The sequence below is a fragment of the Bombina bombina genome, chromosome 1, assembly GCF_027579735.1.
Source record: "Bombina bombina isolate aBomBom1 chromosome 1, aBomBom1.pri, whole genome shotgun sequence".
NCBI classification, from domain to species: Eukaryota; Metazoa; Chordata; class Amphibia; order Anura; family Bombinatoridae; genus Bombina; species Bombina bombina.
Window position 1 is genome coordinate 284,932,013 of NC_069499.1, and position 18,568 is coordinate 284,950,580.

At 37.2% G+C, this 18,568-nt stretch overlaps 1 protein-coding gene across 2 annotated transcripts in view; it reads left to right on the forward strand.

Annotated features, from left to right (window-relative positions):
- LOC128645202 (macrophage receptor MARCO) overlaps positions 1-18,568 on the forward strand; it is a 118,375-nt gene that overhangs the window by 43,623 nt on the left and 56,184 nt on the right. Inside the window, exons 1-4 of one of the 2 annotated variants that reach the window (XM_053698017.1) lie at positions 6,645-6,752; positions 12,586-12,687; positions 13,309-13,572; positions 18,352-18,396. In XM_053698017.1, the coding sequence (XP_053553992.1) occupies positions 6,668-6,752; positions 12,586-12,687; positions 13,309-13,572; positions 18,352-18,396 (496 nt within the window). In that variant the 5' untranslated portion in view covers positions 6,645-6,667. Of the gene's footprint in view, positions 1-6,644; positions 6,753-12,585; positions 12,688-13,308; positions 13,573-18,351; positions 18,397-18,568 lie in introns of those variants that run through there. The other variant, XM_053698019.1, reaches the window with a different exon arrangement.

The following is an 18,568-nucleotide window of genomic DNA, read 5'->3' on the forward strand; positions in this document are numbered from 1 at the left end:
GTCTGTCACACGATACAGGGGGCCGAAAAATGAAAGAAAAAATAAAATTTGTCAGAAAGAAAATCTACTGCTTATTTACAATTAAGAGTAAGGGGCATATTTATAAAGATCGGTATGGAGCTTGATGCCCCGAAATCGCCAGAAATCAACCCGATCGAATACGATCGGGTTGATTGACACCCCCTGCTAGCGAATCTGCAGGGGGTGGTATTGCACCAGCAGTTCACAAGATAAATGCTGAGTGCGTATGCTGTCGGCATTTATCAATGTGTGGCGGACATGATACGCTATATCGGATCATGTCCGCTCGGACAATCATAAATATGCCCCTATGTGTTAAATCATTGTCTTTTTATTATGCACTTGTTAATGATGTAATTCTTCTGCATTGAGAGGTCCTTTAAGCAAGTACGTAGGGCAATGTCTCACAGAAAGCACAACAATATGGAAAAAGCATCTAAAACATCAATGTTGAATCAGAATTTGAAAACATCTGAGCCAACCGTAGATAGAACAAACGAATCACAGCTGATTTGTGCACAGCTTGTATCTGCTAAAAAGTGAATGTCAACTTTCACGAATGAAAACCCTGTTTTTAAAAATACTATTAAAAACAGGGGCACTTTTATTCATAAAAGTTTACATTGAAGCCGTTCTTTTAAAATACTTACCTTTTATTCCTAGCAAGCATGGAACACCAGTGCAGCGATTCCCCCACCTCCAGGTAGTCTCTTCTTACGTCAGAAATTACGCATCCGGCTTCCTCCAATAACGGCTTCCCCCCAGAGCAAACATTGCCTGAGGCCATGCCGTGATTGGAGGAAGCCGGATTCATCATTTCTGAAGTAAGAAGAGACGTCCTGGGGCGGAGGAATTGCTGCTCCGGTGTTCCACACTTGCTAGGACTAAAAGGTAAGTATTTTAAAAGAACGGCTTCAATGTAAATTTCCATGAATGAAAGTGCCCCTGTTTTTAATAGTATTTTAAAAACAGGGCTTTCATTCGTGAAAGTTGACATTCACTTTAAATACATTAACCTGATATATCAGACAACACCAGTATAACAAACATTATCTTAAAACCCTGTCCTCCAAGGAAGACATAAAAGCTGTAATGTCAGAAGTTTGTTTTCTATTCGGGGAATAAAGAAAAGATCTTAAGGTCTCAAAAAGTTGACAACAAGGGGTCAATTTATTAAAGTTTGGCGGACATGATACTCGGTAGCCTATCATGTCCGCCAGACATCGCTGAATGCAGACAGCATACGCTGTCTGTATTCAGCATTGCACAAGCAGTTCTAGTGAACTGCTTGTGGAATACTGCCCCCTGCAGATTCGCGGCCATTCGGCTGCTAGCAGGGGGTGTCAATCAGCCTAATCATATAGGATCGGGCGGATTGCTGTACGCAGCCTCAGAGGTGGCGTATGAGTGAAGGAGCAGCGGTCTATAGGCCGCTGCTTCTTAACTCCTGTTTCCAGCGAGCCTAAAGTCTCGCTCAGAAACATGGTGAATTGACCCAATTTGGCCAATAATAAATTGACCCCCCGAAAGTAAAAAAAAAAAAACTGTTTAAAGAAAACTAATCTAAAAAGTGCCCTGAAAAGAGCATTTGGCTGAGCATTGCTCTGAAAAGGGCATTTAGCTCTTTTGCTGCCCAATAAAAAAAAAATACCCTAATCTATAAAAGAAAAAAACCCACCCAAAAAAACAAAAAATCACCGAAGATGATGGCGGCGGCGCTCCATCTTCATCCCGGTGGTGGTCCTTCTTCATCCATCTTCTTTTCCGGCAGTCGTCCATCTTCTCATCTTCTTATCTTCATCCTAGTGATTGAGCACACCCGTATTCTTTCAATTTGTATTACCAGTGCAAGTTAACACTTATAATTTAGCTCATAATGGGCTGCATACAAAATATTATTAAACACACTTGCAACAACAGTACTGATGAGAAAAGAAAAAAATGTAATCTTATTTTTAAGCAAAATTCTTGTGGCTGCAATTCACTGCTATGTACATTCTGATATTGCAGATAGATAGAGAATGAGCAAAAAGAACATTAAAGGGACAGTCTACTACAGAATTGTTATTGTTTAAAAAGAAAGATAATCCCTTAATTTAACCATTCCACAGTTTTGCATAACCAACATAGTTATAGTAATATACTTTTTACCTTTGTGATTATCTAGAGATCTAGAGTATCTAATCCTCTGCAGACTGCCCCCTTATTTCAGTTCTTTTTACAGACTTGCATTTTAGCCAATTAGTGCACTCTCATAAGTAATTCCACAGGCGTTGGCACAATGTTATCTATATGGCACACATGAACTAAGGCCCTCTAGCTGTGAAAAGATGTCAAATGCATTCAGATAAAAGGCAGCCTTCAAGGGTTTAGAAATTAGCATATGAGCCTACCAAGGTTTAGCTTTTAACTAAGAATACCAAGAGAACAAAACACATTTGATGATAAAAAGTTGTTTAAAATGACATGCCCTATCTGAATCATGAAATTTTAATTATGACTAGACTGTCACTTTAAGTGGCTTGCTGCTGGTGTTCTGTAGCTGTAGCAGATGGATGCAAGCTGCTCTAATACTCACTTCAGGCCTGCATGCACAGCTGCATCAATGGCACCTCCCCCCTAAAATGTTAGCTGGTCTCTTGGTAGCTAGTCCAGCCCTTGGCACTACTGCTGGAATGCTGCAAAAAAAGTCTAGCAGGCAGATAGGGCCTGTGCCCCCCTGGCCTATCAGTCACCTAAAACCATTGACCCATTTTGAACCCCTGATGGTGGCCCTGTCTGTTTTAATAAAAAGGACATGGGGCCCCATGTATAAATAACTTGCAAAGCTGTCCACATGCCTTCGCTGTCCGCCCGCTGTCCCATTTGCAGCATTACACATACATGCGTGTGTAACGTTCACCCATTCACTCGCGCGACTGTCAATGACCACTGCTTCTTATATTGCGGAAAGCAGGCCGCATTTGTGAACCTGCCCCGCAAGACCTCTGGAGCAACCTACGCTGCTTCGTACATGGGGCCCTAGGAAGTCAAAATTAATCTGTTATGATTAGGATATAGTGTACTTTATTTTACTTTACAAAACTTTACATCTATTATCAAATTTACATAATGTACACTTATCAGCATGCATATGTCTTGTGTTCTATATGGTAATGGTGTTTATTATATTTGTAACAATGTTGCACATATAGGGCCAGATTACAAGTGGAGAGCTAAATATCGCTTGTATGCAAGCGATATTAGCACTTCACTTTGTAATCCCAGCGGACGATAATGTGTGCTGGTATTACAGGTTAATCACAATGCGAATGCGAGCTTGCGTTCGCATTACTAGGAATCATTGTGCTCACGAGAACACGCATGGGAGCCTTTTTCTGATGCTGCCACAGCTCGAAGGAGGGATGTAACGCAGCGATGGGCAGCATTTTATAATATATATGTATATGAATATATATATTGCAAATGGATTAGGCACTCCAAAAAGTTATATTTGCTAAGTCCTATTGTATTCAAATATTCCAATCATGAAGACTCAGCTTTATCATAATCCAACACAATTTTTATTGTAGTGAGTTACATCCGACAAAGAGAAAAGCTATAATCCTAAAAAAACTAATCAAAAGAAGGCGCCCATAGCGTAATACAGTCTTAAAAGGACAAATGTGGTAGATATTTGTATTAAAATTCACTCACATTTCTTGAAGCACTTTCAAGTGCTGTAATCGCAGGCCAGATATTCAAGAGTAGTCTGGCTAATTCGCCTCCCGTGTCAGGAACCAGATAAGAGGTCTCCTTCTCCTCGGCTGGCTGGTGCAAATGGATCCAAAGGAATGGTGTAATGCTAGTTAATATAACCGCATAGATACCCAGACCAAAAAAAATGTATAAAAATGTTTGATAAAAATTGTGTTTATTGTATCAAACACATAGACAGCGACGTGTTTCTCCGTGGATACACTGCTTTGATACAATAAACACAATTTTTATCAAACATTTTTAGACATTTTTTATGGTATACACTTTTTTTGGTCTGGGTATCTTTGCGGTTATATTAACTAGCATTACACCATTCCATGTACTCTAGTACAACCATAAATAAAAGAAGACCAGACAACTTTGTTGGGAGAAAGATCGGTCACGGTCATGTTTATTAAATAAACGATTAACTAGTGCCTAAATATTCTTTATTATTACTATTAGGCACTCAAACATATATTAACTTAAAACTTGCAATCAAGTTCGTCATAAAATCGGTGGCGGCATCTAACCCTAACCTAACCCCTACCAGCAGACGGCCAAGGCCCCTTTCGATGTTTGCAGATTAACATCCGGCTGTTCACGCCCAATGGCAAAGAGAGAGATCTGTGATGTTTAGAGATCTTCGGTCTGCATCCACAGGGGAGAGGACCCCTAGGCCGGCACCTAGTGGGCATATCCCCTCCCCTTTTTAGACCATCACTCTTTTTTTATTTCTTTACTTATATACAGCAATGTATACAGTTACCACAAATTTTTTCCATTTGCGCCACGCAGGGCCAGGTATTCTATGACAGACTTGAAAAAAAAGAAAACAAAATATAAAACTATTATACACAGTCAAATTATTGACATTGTATAACAAACTTAAATTTGTACACATTGCTGGGGTTTTAACTTTTTTTTTTTAAAACATAAACACAATGAATCGCACCAAACAACAACAACAAAAATAAAAATAAAAAAAAATAGACCGTCACTCTTCTCTCCCCGTGCCCGCTCCACAGGGTCTTGACCACCCGCCAGCTAGGGCATCTCCAAGCAATCTTGTAAGGCAACCCCTTACAGTCAAATCGTGCAACCCTCCTGATAGGGGTGGAAGGCTATATTAACAACCCAGGCTTACTAAGGCTAGCTCAATTAAACCTACCCCAGCAGGGCTAAACTTACCCTCACTCTGCCGCATCGCTGCCGCCACCCTCTTCTTCTCCAGGGACAGGGGGGCGGGGAAACTTTCTCCTTGAAGTCTGGAACAGGAAGAGGTCGGTATCACTGCTGCAGGACCCTATAAAGGTAAGCAACATTGTAACAAACACATTCTAGCATTTTCCAGACTTCAAGTTCATAATCCCTTAATGTTGTTCCAGACCCACTAGAGGGCCCTCCACTGTCATTCCCATTTGTTTTTGTACCATTGAGACATACACTTGGAGAGAGATATATGCACATATATGTAAACAAATGTGTACTGGTATTTTGAAATATCTGTTATAGTGTTTACAGCAATATTCTGAGCACTAACACCTTTTCTTTAGGCGCACAGATCATCTTTCCTTACGGGAAGCACTTGTTTTAGAAAAGCTATAATGTATGGGAAACAAAGGAGGTATGAACACTTGGCAAACATTATGCAATCAGTGGTGTGTATATAATGGGAAGGTGGGAGTGAGATTTTTACCTTGAGAAAGGCCCAGGTGTGGACTGAAACGCTTGATGTACCTCACTACAATAAAAATTGTGCTGGACTATCATAAAGCTGAGTCTTCATGATTGGAATATATGAATATATACATATATATTTATGTGCTAATACGTGTATATACAAATTAACACATAAATATAAATGTATATAATCATATACATATATACTGTATTTACATTGTGGTCTATGAGAACACACAGTTACCATAGACCGCAATGTAAAGGCTAGATATTTTTTTTTTAATAAAAAACTAAAATGCCCTCTATTTTGAGGGCATTTGGGGCACTCTTAGAAAATTAACTAGAGATCTAATCTCTGGTTATTTTTTGGAGCACTAATTTCTACCATGAGGTTGTGGTAGCAATAACCAGCCATTTGTAATGACTGGTTAGTTATTGCACTCCTGCAAAGGGGCAAATATTCATAACTACCTTCGGGTTTAGCGCAGCTGGTCTAAAGCGGTGTCGGGTTAGCATGTGAGTGATAAGTGTTTTTTTAAAGAATGCTCCATTGAAGTATATTGGGAGAAGTTAACACGGTTGCGATATCCTGAAGTTAGCTAGCATTGGTTACACTAATGCACAAATAATTTACTTTCAACTTGTAATACTTGCGCTAACCCACCCGCATTAAAAGTTTACTTTGAGCAGTGTTAGCACACAAGCGAAAAAAATATTTAGCGTGCCAATTGTAATCTAGCCAAATGCATATTTGCTTAAGAAGGGGCTATAAAGCTTTTAACATATCCTGTATGGAAATAATGATAAGGCACAATTGCATTACACACATAGATTCAGGTAATTGACAGTGGTTTGCAAAGTGGCATCATTTGACCATTTCAGAGGATTCCCTCTGAGTGAAGGCACCCAAGGCATCTGCCTATTTTACATATTGATATATACATCCCAGCCCACTGCTGCTGACCTGTAATTTAACAATTTCATATGTTTTTGTCAACTATCATTTAGATAACTAAATGAATTATATAACATATTATATGTTTTGGCTCCCAAGCTTGCACTAATTTTTTCATAACTCTATCTATTGGTTGGAACTGATGACTCTGTAATTTGAGTTGTAAAACTAGGAATAGAGGAACTCAAATAATGACCATATAAAAGGAGCTGAACATTTTCAGAGCTGCCCTTGCTACCAGAGGATCCAAAGGGCATAATAAAGAAAGAAATGGCACACTGTGAAAATTCACAAGACAAGGACATTTTAGCAGAAAGTAATGGATCGTTCAGGATGTCTGAATTTGAAATAGATGGTAATGTAAATTCTCCTGTAAGGTGTCTGTAACTGTTTCATACAATACTTTATTCTCTTTTTTTTTAATTTTATTTTCAAAACTGGATAGAGTGTACTGTTAGGGATTTATAAAAGATTAGTCTATTATAGGGGCAATGTATACTGAGAGAATTGACTAAAATTATGTGTCATTATTTGCTTAAACCCCAAAAAGACCTGAGAGCAGTAATATTATAAGTGGCCACTCAATGCTACCACCAATAATACTAATAAATAATTTGCTAGAACTAAATCTTACTAATGACAGTAATGTTGCAGACCCTGTTAGTGCAACATCAATCATAGTACTCTTATTGAAGTGTTCATTTAATCAATTGCCGCTATAATCTGTAATGTGCTAGTGGCAATGAGCTAAGGGATCCGTCTTTGTTAGTACTATTATATACATATAATGTGTCAGGTAATGCTGGGAGCAAATAGAAAGAATCACATATGTTTATGTCAGACCTTGCTATGATTAATATATGCTAATGAAGGTAGTGTATATAACTATCCTCTCTAAGGATCAGAATACGCATGTCTAAGGGCTCACTGCTTCTAGAACCAATTTATTTATACCAATGGCAGTGATTCATTTGCATGTATATCTATACCAGTTTTTTACTTCTTTAAACCTTTTGAATTGTTATAAAATCTACAAATATACTGAGCTGACACCATAATGGTTTATTTAGTTTGATTTGCTACTATTGTTTTTGCTCCTCCTCTAAGTTTTTGTGGGCGATTATAGCACAGCTTTAAATAGTATTAAAGTGATTATAAAATGTAATGAATTAGTGCCCAGGATCTAAAAATAATCTTAAAAACAGGGGCACTTTAATTCATTAAACTTTTCAAAGATGCTTCTTTCTATAAATATTTACTGTTGCGTTATGGTAAACATACCGCCGTTCCTCGGCCTGCATTTCCTACTGTATTTAGCATATTGATGATGAATCCAGCTTCCTCCAATCATTGCGTGCCCCACGAGCTGGACACCAAAGGGGGCACACAATGATTGGAGGAAGCCAGATTCTTCATCGATATGCTAAATACAGTAGAAGATGCGGACGGAGGATCAGTGGTATGTTTACCATAACGCAATGGAAAATATTTTAAAAAAGAAACGTCATTGTAAAGTTTAATGAGTTAAGTGCCCCTGTTTTTAAGCCTTTTTTTAGATACTGGGTAGTAATTCATACCATTTTACAATTGGCTCAAATGTATTTAAAAATTATTAAAAAAGCAAACTGTAGAATAACCCCTGTTTAGTCATCAGCTTAGAAACTCATTGTGTATGTATTTTTATTGTCACTCAAGAGCTGGCTTTAACTATGGGATAAACATAATCCCCCACATATAGGCAAACGATTGTGCATTAGGAAAATACATGTTGCATCTTTATGTCCCTATAACTAATGGCTTATACAAGTGAGTAGTTGCTAGTGTAGGTTGCGCAATCTCTATCCAATGTTTAAGAATGGGAGTAGAGCCAGTAATTGCTATGATAAAGTCAAACTCCGAAAATATGCCAGATCTTTGTTTTCACTTAAACTTTTCTCTTCTGAGTGCTGGTTTATTGTTATCATAAATCAGTTTAAAGGATTCCATTGAAATTATTTATTCTAACATTATTATTTACTATGGGCCAGATTATTAATAGAGCTGTAGGTTGGGTTTGCGTTAAAGTGTTAAAACTGCTAGATGTAAGTTTCTTGTACTTAGAGATTGGTGCTCATATTATGATTTGAAAGTAAAAGGTTTACGTTCTCGCATTCGCAAAGTTGTGGTAACAATAAGACTTTGAGAAGTTGCAAACGCAACATAGCATTCTCCAAAACACTTCAATTGAGTGTAAAAAGTTGAAAAAAAGTTGCATAAACATGATCATGGTTATTTTAAAGAGCAACATAATATAATATAGGATAATATTGCATTTTTCATAATCCAATGTTCTGCACGTAGCAGGATATGTTCTATTTATTCTTAAAGAGATATTTAAATATATATCTGATGGATTTTTGTACAAATATATATTTATACCTATATACACACACACACACACACACACATATATATATATATATATATATATATATATACATACAGTATATATATATATATATATATATATATATATACGTGGAGCTCCTGTTCACACACCTGAACTACAATTTGTTTTTATGCTGACCGGAGGAATGATGTGATGTTTTTATCATCTTTTTGGATAATAAAGAACGACTTTTTATCTTACCGGAGTTGGTCTGTGCGCCCCCTTTCTCGTCTGTATACTATATATATATATATATATATATATATTATACACCACTAAACATCCAGTGCATACAAGAACCACTTCTCATCCACTCTTTCCATTAACTGAGAGCATAACAGAGCCAAGATCCAGTGCTGGAGTTTTTCTGCACATACAGAAAGTGTAGAGTTTTTTGTAGACCTACTGTGCAATACTTCTTCCTTGAGATAAAATAAAATAAATTTAAAAGGAAGATAAATAAAAAAAAATATTTCTAATAAATTAAGCTGGTAAATAACATAGTAACAAAGTAACATAGTAGATAAGGTTGAAAAAAGACTGAAGTCCATCGAGTTCAACCTATACAAATCTAAAATACTTACAAAAAGCTCCAGTTAAGCTTAAATAACCCCATTAAAATGTGACCCATTTAATACTAGCAATCATATCCATGAATTTTGTTTATATACAGAAATGTATCCAGACTATTTTTAAATGTATCTATGGTATTGGCATTCACTACCTCCTTTGGTAATGAGTTCCACAATTTTATTGCTCTTACAGTGAAAAAACGTTTCCGTTGCAGGAGATTAAATCTCCTTTCCTCCAACCTTAAATTATGACCTCTTGTCAGAAACAATTTTCTTGGAATAAACAGAGCTTCTGCCATCTCTGTATATGGGCCTTGAATATATTTATATAAAGTAATCATGTCACCTCTCAAGCGCCTTTTTTCTAAAGAAAACAGACCCAGTTTGGCTAGCCTCTCCTCATAGGTTAATTTCTCCAATCCCCTTATTAGCTTTGTGGCCCTTCTCTGAACTTTTTCTATTTCTGCAATATCTTTTTTAGCAATTGGTCCCCAGAACTGCACTTCAAACTCAAGGTGAGGTCTTACCAGGGCTTTATATAATGACAGAATTATGCTTTCCTCCCTTGAATCAATGCCTCTTTTAATACATGCTAGTATCTTATTAGCCTTTGAAGCCGCTGCCCTGCATTGTGCACCCATCTTTAGCTTGTTATCTATTACTACTCCCAAATCCCTTTCCTCCTGTGTTTGGCTAAGTCTTGTCCCATTTAAAAAATACGTAGCCTGCTTATTTTTACTTCCAAAATGTAGAACCTTGCATTTTTCCGTATTAAATCTCATTTTCCATTCACTTGCCCATAGTTCTAATTTTAGCAAATCCCTTTGTAAAGAGAGTTCGTCCTGCTCTGACCTTATGACCTTACTTAACTTAGTATCATCTGCAAAAATAGAGATGTCGCTATTTAATCCTTGCTCCAAGTCATTTATAAAAATATTAAAAAGAACAGGGCCCAGTACTGATCCCTGGGGGACGTCACTGATTACCTTTGTCCAATCTGAGTATGATCCATTTACTACTACTCGTTGCTCCCTATCTTTTATCCAGTTATTTATCCATGAGCTAACATTTTCAGCTATTCCCAGTCCCTTAATTTTGTGCATTAATCTCTCATGTGGCACTGTATCAAATGCCTTTGCAAAATCTAAGTATATCACATCAACTGATTCCCCTTTATCCATATTTTTACTTACTTCCTCGTAGAATCTAATTAGATTAGTTTGACATGATCTATTTCTCCTAAAGCCATGCTGATTAGAACTCATAATCTTGTTTACACGAATATGCTCATCAATATAATCCCTTATAATCCCTTCAAATATCTTCCCCACTATTGATGTCAGACTAACTGGTCTATAGCTTCCTGGATCATCCCTGCTTCCCTTTTTGAAGAGTGGCACCACATCAGCTTTACGCCATGCCTGAGGATAATGCCTGAGGATAATGAGTCTTGAAAAATTAAGAGTAAAGGTTTGTCTATAACAGTGCTAAATTCCCTTAACACCCTTGGGTGTATTCCATCTGGGCCTGGAGTTTTATTTACCTTAATATTTTCCAGTTTTTTCCTGATATCCTCTAAACAAAACCCAGTTAGTGGTATGGACTGGCATGTTCTATTCTGTTCCAAAGTATCATTCAATGGTTCCTCTCTTGTGTATACTGAAGAAAAAAACTGGTTTAGTACCTCAGCCTTCTCCCTGTCATTATTTATCATGCTACCCTCCACGCATTTTAATGTACCTATATTATCCTTCTTAGATTTTTTGCTATTTATGTACTTAAAGAACCTTTTAGGGTTAGACTTAGAATCCTTGGCAATTAATTTTTCATTTTCAATTTTGGCTAATTTGATTGCTTTTTTGCATGCTTTGTTACATTCCTTATAAATATTGTATGCTGAGTCTGTACTATTTTCTTTTAATAATTTAAATGCCCTACGTTTTTTCCTAATTTCTCTTAACACATTTTTATTTAGCCATAACGGCTTTGTTTTTTTATTTTTATTTTTATAACCATATGGTATGTGTTGATATGTATATTTATTTAACACATTTTTAAATATTATCCATTTATTCTCTGTATTTTTATTAGAAAATACATTGTCCCAATTTATATTATTTAATGATTTCCTTAAATCGTTGAATTTTGCTTTCTTGAAATTAAAAGTCTTAGTTAAGCCTTTAAAACACTGCATTTGAAAATAGATTTCAAATGTGACCATGTTATGATCACTGTTACCCAAATGTTCTTTAACTTCTATGTTTGATATTATATCTGTATTGTTTGATAGCACTAAATCCAATATAGCTTTACTCCTAGTTGGCTCCTCTATTAATTGTGACAAGAAGTTATCCCTGAGAACATTTAAAAATCTATCCCCCTTAGCTGAATTACTAGTTTCATTGGCCCAGTTTATATCAGGGTAGTTAAAATCTCCCATAATTACAGCACTGTTATTAGCAGCCTTACCTATTTGGATAAGTAGTTGAGTTTCCTCCAGGTCACTAATGTTGGGAGGCTTGTAGCATGTTCCTAGTAATATTTTTTTAGGATTTTTCCCCCCACTCTTTATTTCAACCCACAGGGTCTCTACATTGTCACTTGTATCATAAATATCTTCCCTTATTGTAGGTTTAAGGTTAGGTTTAATATACATGCAGATTCCTCCACCCCTTTTATTATTCCTGTCCCTCCTAAATAATGTATACCCCTCTAAGTTAACTGCCCAGTCATGTGAATCATCCCACCAAGTTTCAGTTATACTGATAACATCATAGTCCTCTTCTGCAACTAAGAGCGTCAGCTCCCCCATTTTACCTGTCATGCTTCTTGCATTTGTTGTCATACATTTAATTTTCATGTGCTTTCTGCTGCTACTTGGTGTGCTTTCCTCTATATTTTCTAATGTGACATTTCTTAAGTCATCCCTTCCTTGAGATATTAAGGGATTGTCATATTCACAGACTGATCTCTCTGTTCTATTTTGTTCTAACTGACCCTCCCCCCCTTTGCCTAGGTTAAAAGGTTAAAATAAGTTATATAAGTAAATAAGACAAAACTGTATACCAAGATGTCCATATATTGGTTTACTAATATTCGCCTGCTCTCTTATTGGCACTGATATTGCACGTGTTTCTTCATGGTACTCAGCCTTTCACACTGACCCAGGTATGGTCTTTGAATTTCAGATAAGAAACCAAGAGGAAAATTCCAAATCAAAAATCTGTTGACCTTTAGAACTCTCTATATGTTACTACTGAGTGGACTAACTGGATATTTGACATACAAAGGTAACAATGAACATGTGATATATATGTAACAAGATATCTAACGTATCTTTGAGGAATGAAAGCTGACTATGGGGCATATTTATCAAGCTCCGTATGCCCTTTGTTTCTGGTGAGTCTTCAGGCTTGCCGAAAACAGAAGTTATGAAGCAGCGATCTGAAGATATATTATTAATAGATTATTAGTTAATCAGGTACCTAAAATGGGTGTCAATATAAATTTAAGCATTGGTACTTATAGTGGTTAATTTATCAAGCTCAGTACGGAGCTTGATGCTCCGAGGCAGCAGACAGAAATTAACTGGATCGAATACGATCGGGTTGATTGACACCCCCTGCTAGCAGCCTGGCCGCGAATCTGCAGGGGGCGACATTGCATCAACAGTTCACAAGAACTGTTGGTGCATTGATAAATACCGACAGCGTATTCTGTCGGCATTTATCGATGTGCAGCAGACATGATACGCTACATCGTATCATGTCCGCTCGCACATTAATAAATTGACCCCATAGAATCAACCTGAAATAAATTCAAAAGCCAAAAAGAGAACTTCTCAACATCTTAAGAAGAGATATTTATAGGATTGTATGCTCTGTATATTAATTCTTTATTTATTTCTTAAGTGATAACCTTGCAGAAGGAATTTTTGACATTCAAAGAGGAAGTCTGCCAGTTGCAATGTTTGGACAAGTCCGACTCCTCTTTAGGTATGGCATTGAAGAGAGAAGGGTCAGGATGGGACCCAGGTTCCTTTCGGGAGTTCCTTCTACAGATTCTGAATGAGACCATCTTATCATCTGCGGACTTGGAAACTGAGCGACTGTTCCAACTGGAAAATGAGATGAAAACTATTCGGAACAGTATAAACAACATCACACTTATCCAAGGTGTGTTTATAGTTAGAAACAATATACCTCTGTCATTTCTCCATCTGCTGGCAGGGCAGATAGTTTTACTCATTTTAAGGGAATTTAAAGGGGTATGAAGGTCATACAAGTTATATATTTTTGAAAAGACTGCTACTATATTTTTCTCAAGACATGTGCATGTTTCTGAGCCTACATAGGTATGCTATTCAACAATATATTATTTGTTGCCTCTATATAATGAAATATATCAACAATGGTGCATAAGCAACCACAACAGTTTATAATTTAAGTAATTTGCTATCATATGCTTTCAAAGCTCAAGCATTGGCCCAGATCTTAAGGAAAATGCATGTTTTATAAACAGGGATTCTACATAGTGACAACCCTGTTGCTGAAATAAGCAGATCAAAAGTAATTAAAATGAAAACACAGTAAAATATAACATCTATTACTTTCTATTACTTTGTATGAGAACTTTTACAACATAGTAGCTACAGTATCCTATCTCTGTTTTCACTTTGTGCCAGTAGTCACTAAGAGGTCAACTGTGCTGCATTTGCCGGCACCAATACGCTCGCCTAACATCGCCTAACATCGTGGCCGTGGACCTGAATGCGCTCTCCCTATTTATAAAAAAAGCTGTCAAAAAGCCACACACCAAGTACGGGGCGATGAGCAGCGGACTGTTGTTAACAGTCATCGATCTCGCTGCTATTCGGCTTTTTCCCAACTTTATTTATACCCTGTCACTAAACACCCCACTATACTAAAATGTTTAACCCCTATCCCGCCGCTCCCTGACCCCGTCGCAACTAAATAAAGTTATTAACCCCTATCCCGCCGCTCCCGAACCCCACCGCAACTAAATAAAGTTATTAACCCCCATCCCTCCGCTCCCGGAGCCCACTGCAACTCTAATAAAGTTATTAACCCCTATCCCGCCTCTCCCGGAGCCCACCGCAACTCTAATACAGTTATTAACCCCTATCCTGCCGCTCCCGGAGCCCTCCGCAACTAAATAAATGTATTAACCCTTAAACCCCTGGCCTCCCACATAACTACCACTTACAAAACCTATTAACCCCTAAACCGCCAGCCCCCCACATAGCCATAAACTAAATTAACCTATTAACCCCTAAACCTAACAACCCGTTAACTTTACATTAAAATTACCTCATCCCTATCTTATAATAAATTTAAACTTACCTTTAGAATTAAAATAAACTATATTAAACTACTAATTAACCTACCCTAACTATTATACTAAAATTACATTAAACTATATTAAACTATTAATTAACCTACCCTATCTATTATATTAAAAATACATTAAACTATATTAAACTATTAATTAATCTACCCTAACTATTATACTAAAATTACATTAAACTACAAATGAAATTAACTATATTACATATTTAAAAACCTAACCCTACTGAAGTTATTAAAATCTACAATAAAGAATTACTAAGTTACAAACAAATAACAACTAAGTTACACAAAATAACAAACACTAAGTTACAAAAAAATAAACACTAAATTAAAAAATAAAAAATAAATTATCAAATATTTAAACTAATTACACCTAATCTAATAGCCCTATGAAAATAAAAAAGCCCCCCCCAAAATAAAAATAAACCCTAGCCTAAAATAAACTACCAATAGCCCTTAAAAGGGCCTTTTGAGGGGCATTGCCCCAAATAAATCAGCTCTTTTACCTGTAAATACAAATACCCCCAACAGTAAAACCCACCACCCACACAACCAAACCCCTAAATAAAATTCTATCTAAAAAAACTAAGCTCCCCATTGCCCTGAAAAGGGCATTTGGATGGGCATTGCCCTTAAAAGGGCATTTAGCTATTTTTCCGCCCAAAGTCCCTAATCTAAAATTAAAACCCACCCAATAAACCCTTAAAAAAACCTAACACTAACCCCGGAGATGTGATGTGGGAGGCCAGGGGTTTAGGGGTTAATACATTTATTTAGTTGCGGAGGGGTCCGGGAGCGGGGGGATAGGGGTTAATACATTTATTTAGTTACAGCGGGGTCCGGAAGCGGAAGGATAGGGGTTAATACATTTATTTAGTTGCGGCAGGGTCCGGGAGAGGCGGAATAGGGGTTAATAACTTTATTTAAGTTGCGGCGATGTCGGGGGTGGCAGATTAGGGGTGTTTAGACTCGGGGCTTATGTTTAGGTGTTAGGTGTAAACGTAACTTTTATTCTACCATAGAAATCAATGGGATATCTGGCAGCATCGAACATAAGCTTTCGCTGCTTTCAGACTCCCATTGATTCCTATGGCATCCGCGGCCTCCAGGGCGGCGGATTGAAAACCAGGTACGCTGGGCCGGAATAGTGGCAAGCGTACCTGTTAGAAGTTTGATAACTTGCAAAAGTTGTCAGATAGTGCCAAATTTGTGTTCGGAACATCTGTAATGACGTAAGCATCGATCTGTGTCAGATTAAGACCGGCGGATCGTATGTTACGTCACAAATTTCAACTTTTGCCGGTCTGTAGGCTTTGATAAGTAGGGCGAATCAGGCTTGCCACAATTACGCTGCAGAATTCCGGTGTATTTATGGTTGATGGCTTGATAAATAGGCCTCTATGTCTTTTCTCACTATGTCTTACTTAACCTATCATAAACTCCTTGTACATCAGTGTTATGCTGAGGAAAGTGCAAATGAGGTCTCATAATAGTACTGGAAAAAGGAAGGAAAACAGACACACAAATGCAGTATAATTAAAACAGTGCAATAACATAAATCAGAAGTCATCTTATAAAGCAAGACAGTGATTATACTATCAACATATTACTTATCTTCGGGTTTCAAATAAGGCATTAATGTCAGCTTACAAAGGTAGGCAGGCCGAGGAGTGCTGCTACAATCAGCTTCATCATTCAGTGAGACAAACGCAGCAAATTTCACAGGTGCTAATGTCTGAGACTTCTCTCTAAGATGTTGCCCACAACTCCCCTGCCCCTTCTCAGCAATTCTAATAATTAAAGTACAGTTTAGCAGGCGTCTCTAAAGTTATGTCAATCATATATTTCATATAACAGGCATTTGAATTAACTAAGAGTGTTCTCAAAACAAAACACATAGAGGCCGAATTATCAATGTGCGGACGGACATGATCCGCTGTAGCAATCATGTCCGCCGCATACATTGTCGACATTTATCACTGCACAAGCATTTCACAAGAGATGCTTGTGCAATGCCACCCCCTGCAGATTTGCAGCCAATCAGCCGCTAGCAGGGGGTGTCAATCATTGCTGTCCGCCACCTCAGAGGTAGCAGACTAGTTAAGGAGCAGCAGTCTTAAGACCGCTGCTTCTTAACTCATGTTTTCAGCAAGCCTGATGGCTCGCGCAGAAACAGCTGCATACAGCTCCATATGGAGCTTGATAAATTGGCCACATATTCTCACAGCAGGGCATAGCACTATCTCTTGGAATGTGATAACACTGCTTGAGAACAGGACAGCTGAGTGAAATGCAAGTGTAATATTTCTTAAAGGCATTTCTCTATTTCTGTTAAAGGTATATATGATATATATGTGTTTATATGTGATATATATACTGTATATATGATATATATATATATATATATATATATGCATACTGTACTATTCAGGCTCGTCGGAAACAGCAGTTATGAAGCAAACTTGTCCACCTGCTCTGAGGCTGCGGACATCAATCCGCCCGATCCTATACGATCGGGCTAATTGACACCCCTTGCTAGCGAATCTGCAGGGGGCGGCATTGCACAAGCAATTCACAAGAACTGCTTGTGCAATGATAAATGCCGACAGCATATGCTGCTGGCATTTATCGATGTGCAGCGCACATGATACGCTACATTGTATCATGTCCGCTCGCACTTTCATAAATCCTCCCCATTGTCTTAAAATGGAAGTTTTAATATAAACTGTTAATACATTAACTGTTTTCATGAATTATTTGTACATGGAATCATGACAAGTTTTCAATCCCTTACAACCAGCTACAAACTAGGATACATGTTAATGTGTACAATAATAAATAAATAAATTGTTCACATAATAAAGACCACTCTCTGCCTGACCTGACTGCAATAACCTAGATTCACATCTAACCCAACTTCAAAACCATTGTCAAACCTAATAATGATTGGCTAAACTAGCCTGGTGAACCACTAGTCGCTAATCCCTTTCTCTCTATGACTTGGCCTATCAAGCTACAAGCTAGAGTAAACATTAATGTGGACAATAATAAACTAATACAACGTGTCGCTTTATCGTAATAAAGACTACCTAACCTGGCTACAATAATCTCTAATCACATCTAACTCTGCTTTAGAACCTCAATTAAACCTAATAGTGATTGATCACATTAGCCTGGTATAGATTACATTAGGTTTAAGTTCTTAGAGAAACACACAAAAAACTGGAAAAACTCATAGGTTTAACTCTTGATTAATAAACAATCTAATTGAAACCTAAACATTACTTTCCCACCCTTAAATGGTATAGATTGAAAAAAAATATGGAGATTTACTTTTTGTCATGTCTAACAGAGGAAGATGCAGAGTTTAAGCTCCAAATGTCCTTCCTTTTATTTGGTTACTCCCCAAACTTTATGTGTTTGTCTGAAAATGTGATCTCTGGAATTTTTACCAATAAAATACATTGAAGATCAAGAAGTTAACATCTAGGTAAAGTTGGGTAAAATACTGAACTAAGTGTCTGTATATATGAGAAATCCATGCTATCTAGCAATCATGTGATTCTTTTGGTATTCTAATCTTAGGGCCTCCTGGGTTAAATGGAACCAAAGGACAACCAGGAACCCCAGGTAAGTGTATTATTCACTGAACTGAAGGCTATGGATGTATAAAAGGAGTAAGGATGGGCGAATATGCTGAAAGTGCAATTAGTTGGTAGAACAAATAGTTCTGTGGACATTCGTTTTGGACAGTCGAATGTTGAAGAACGAAAATCCATTAATAATAATCTTGCACTTCCCC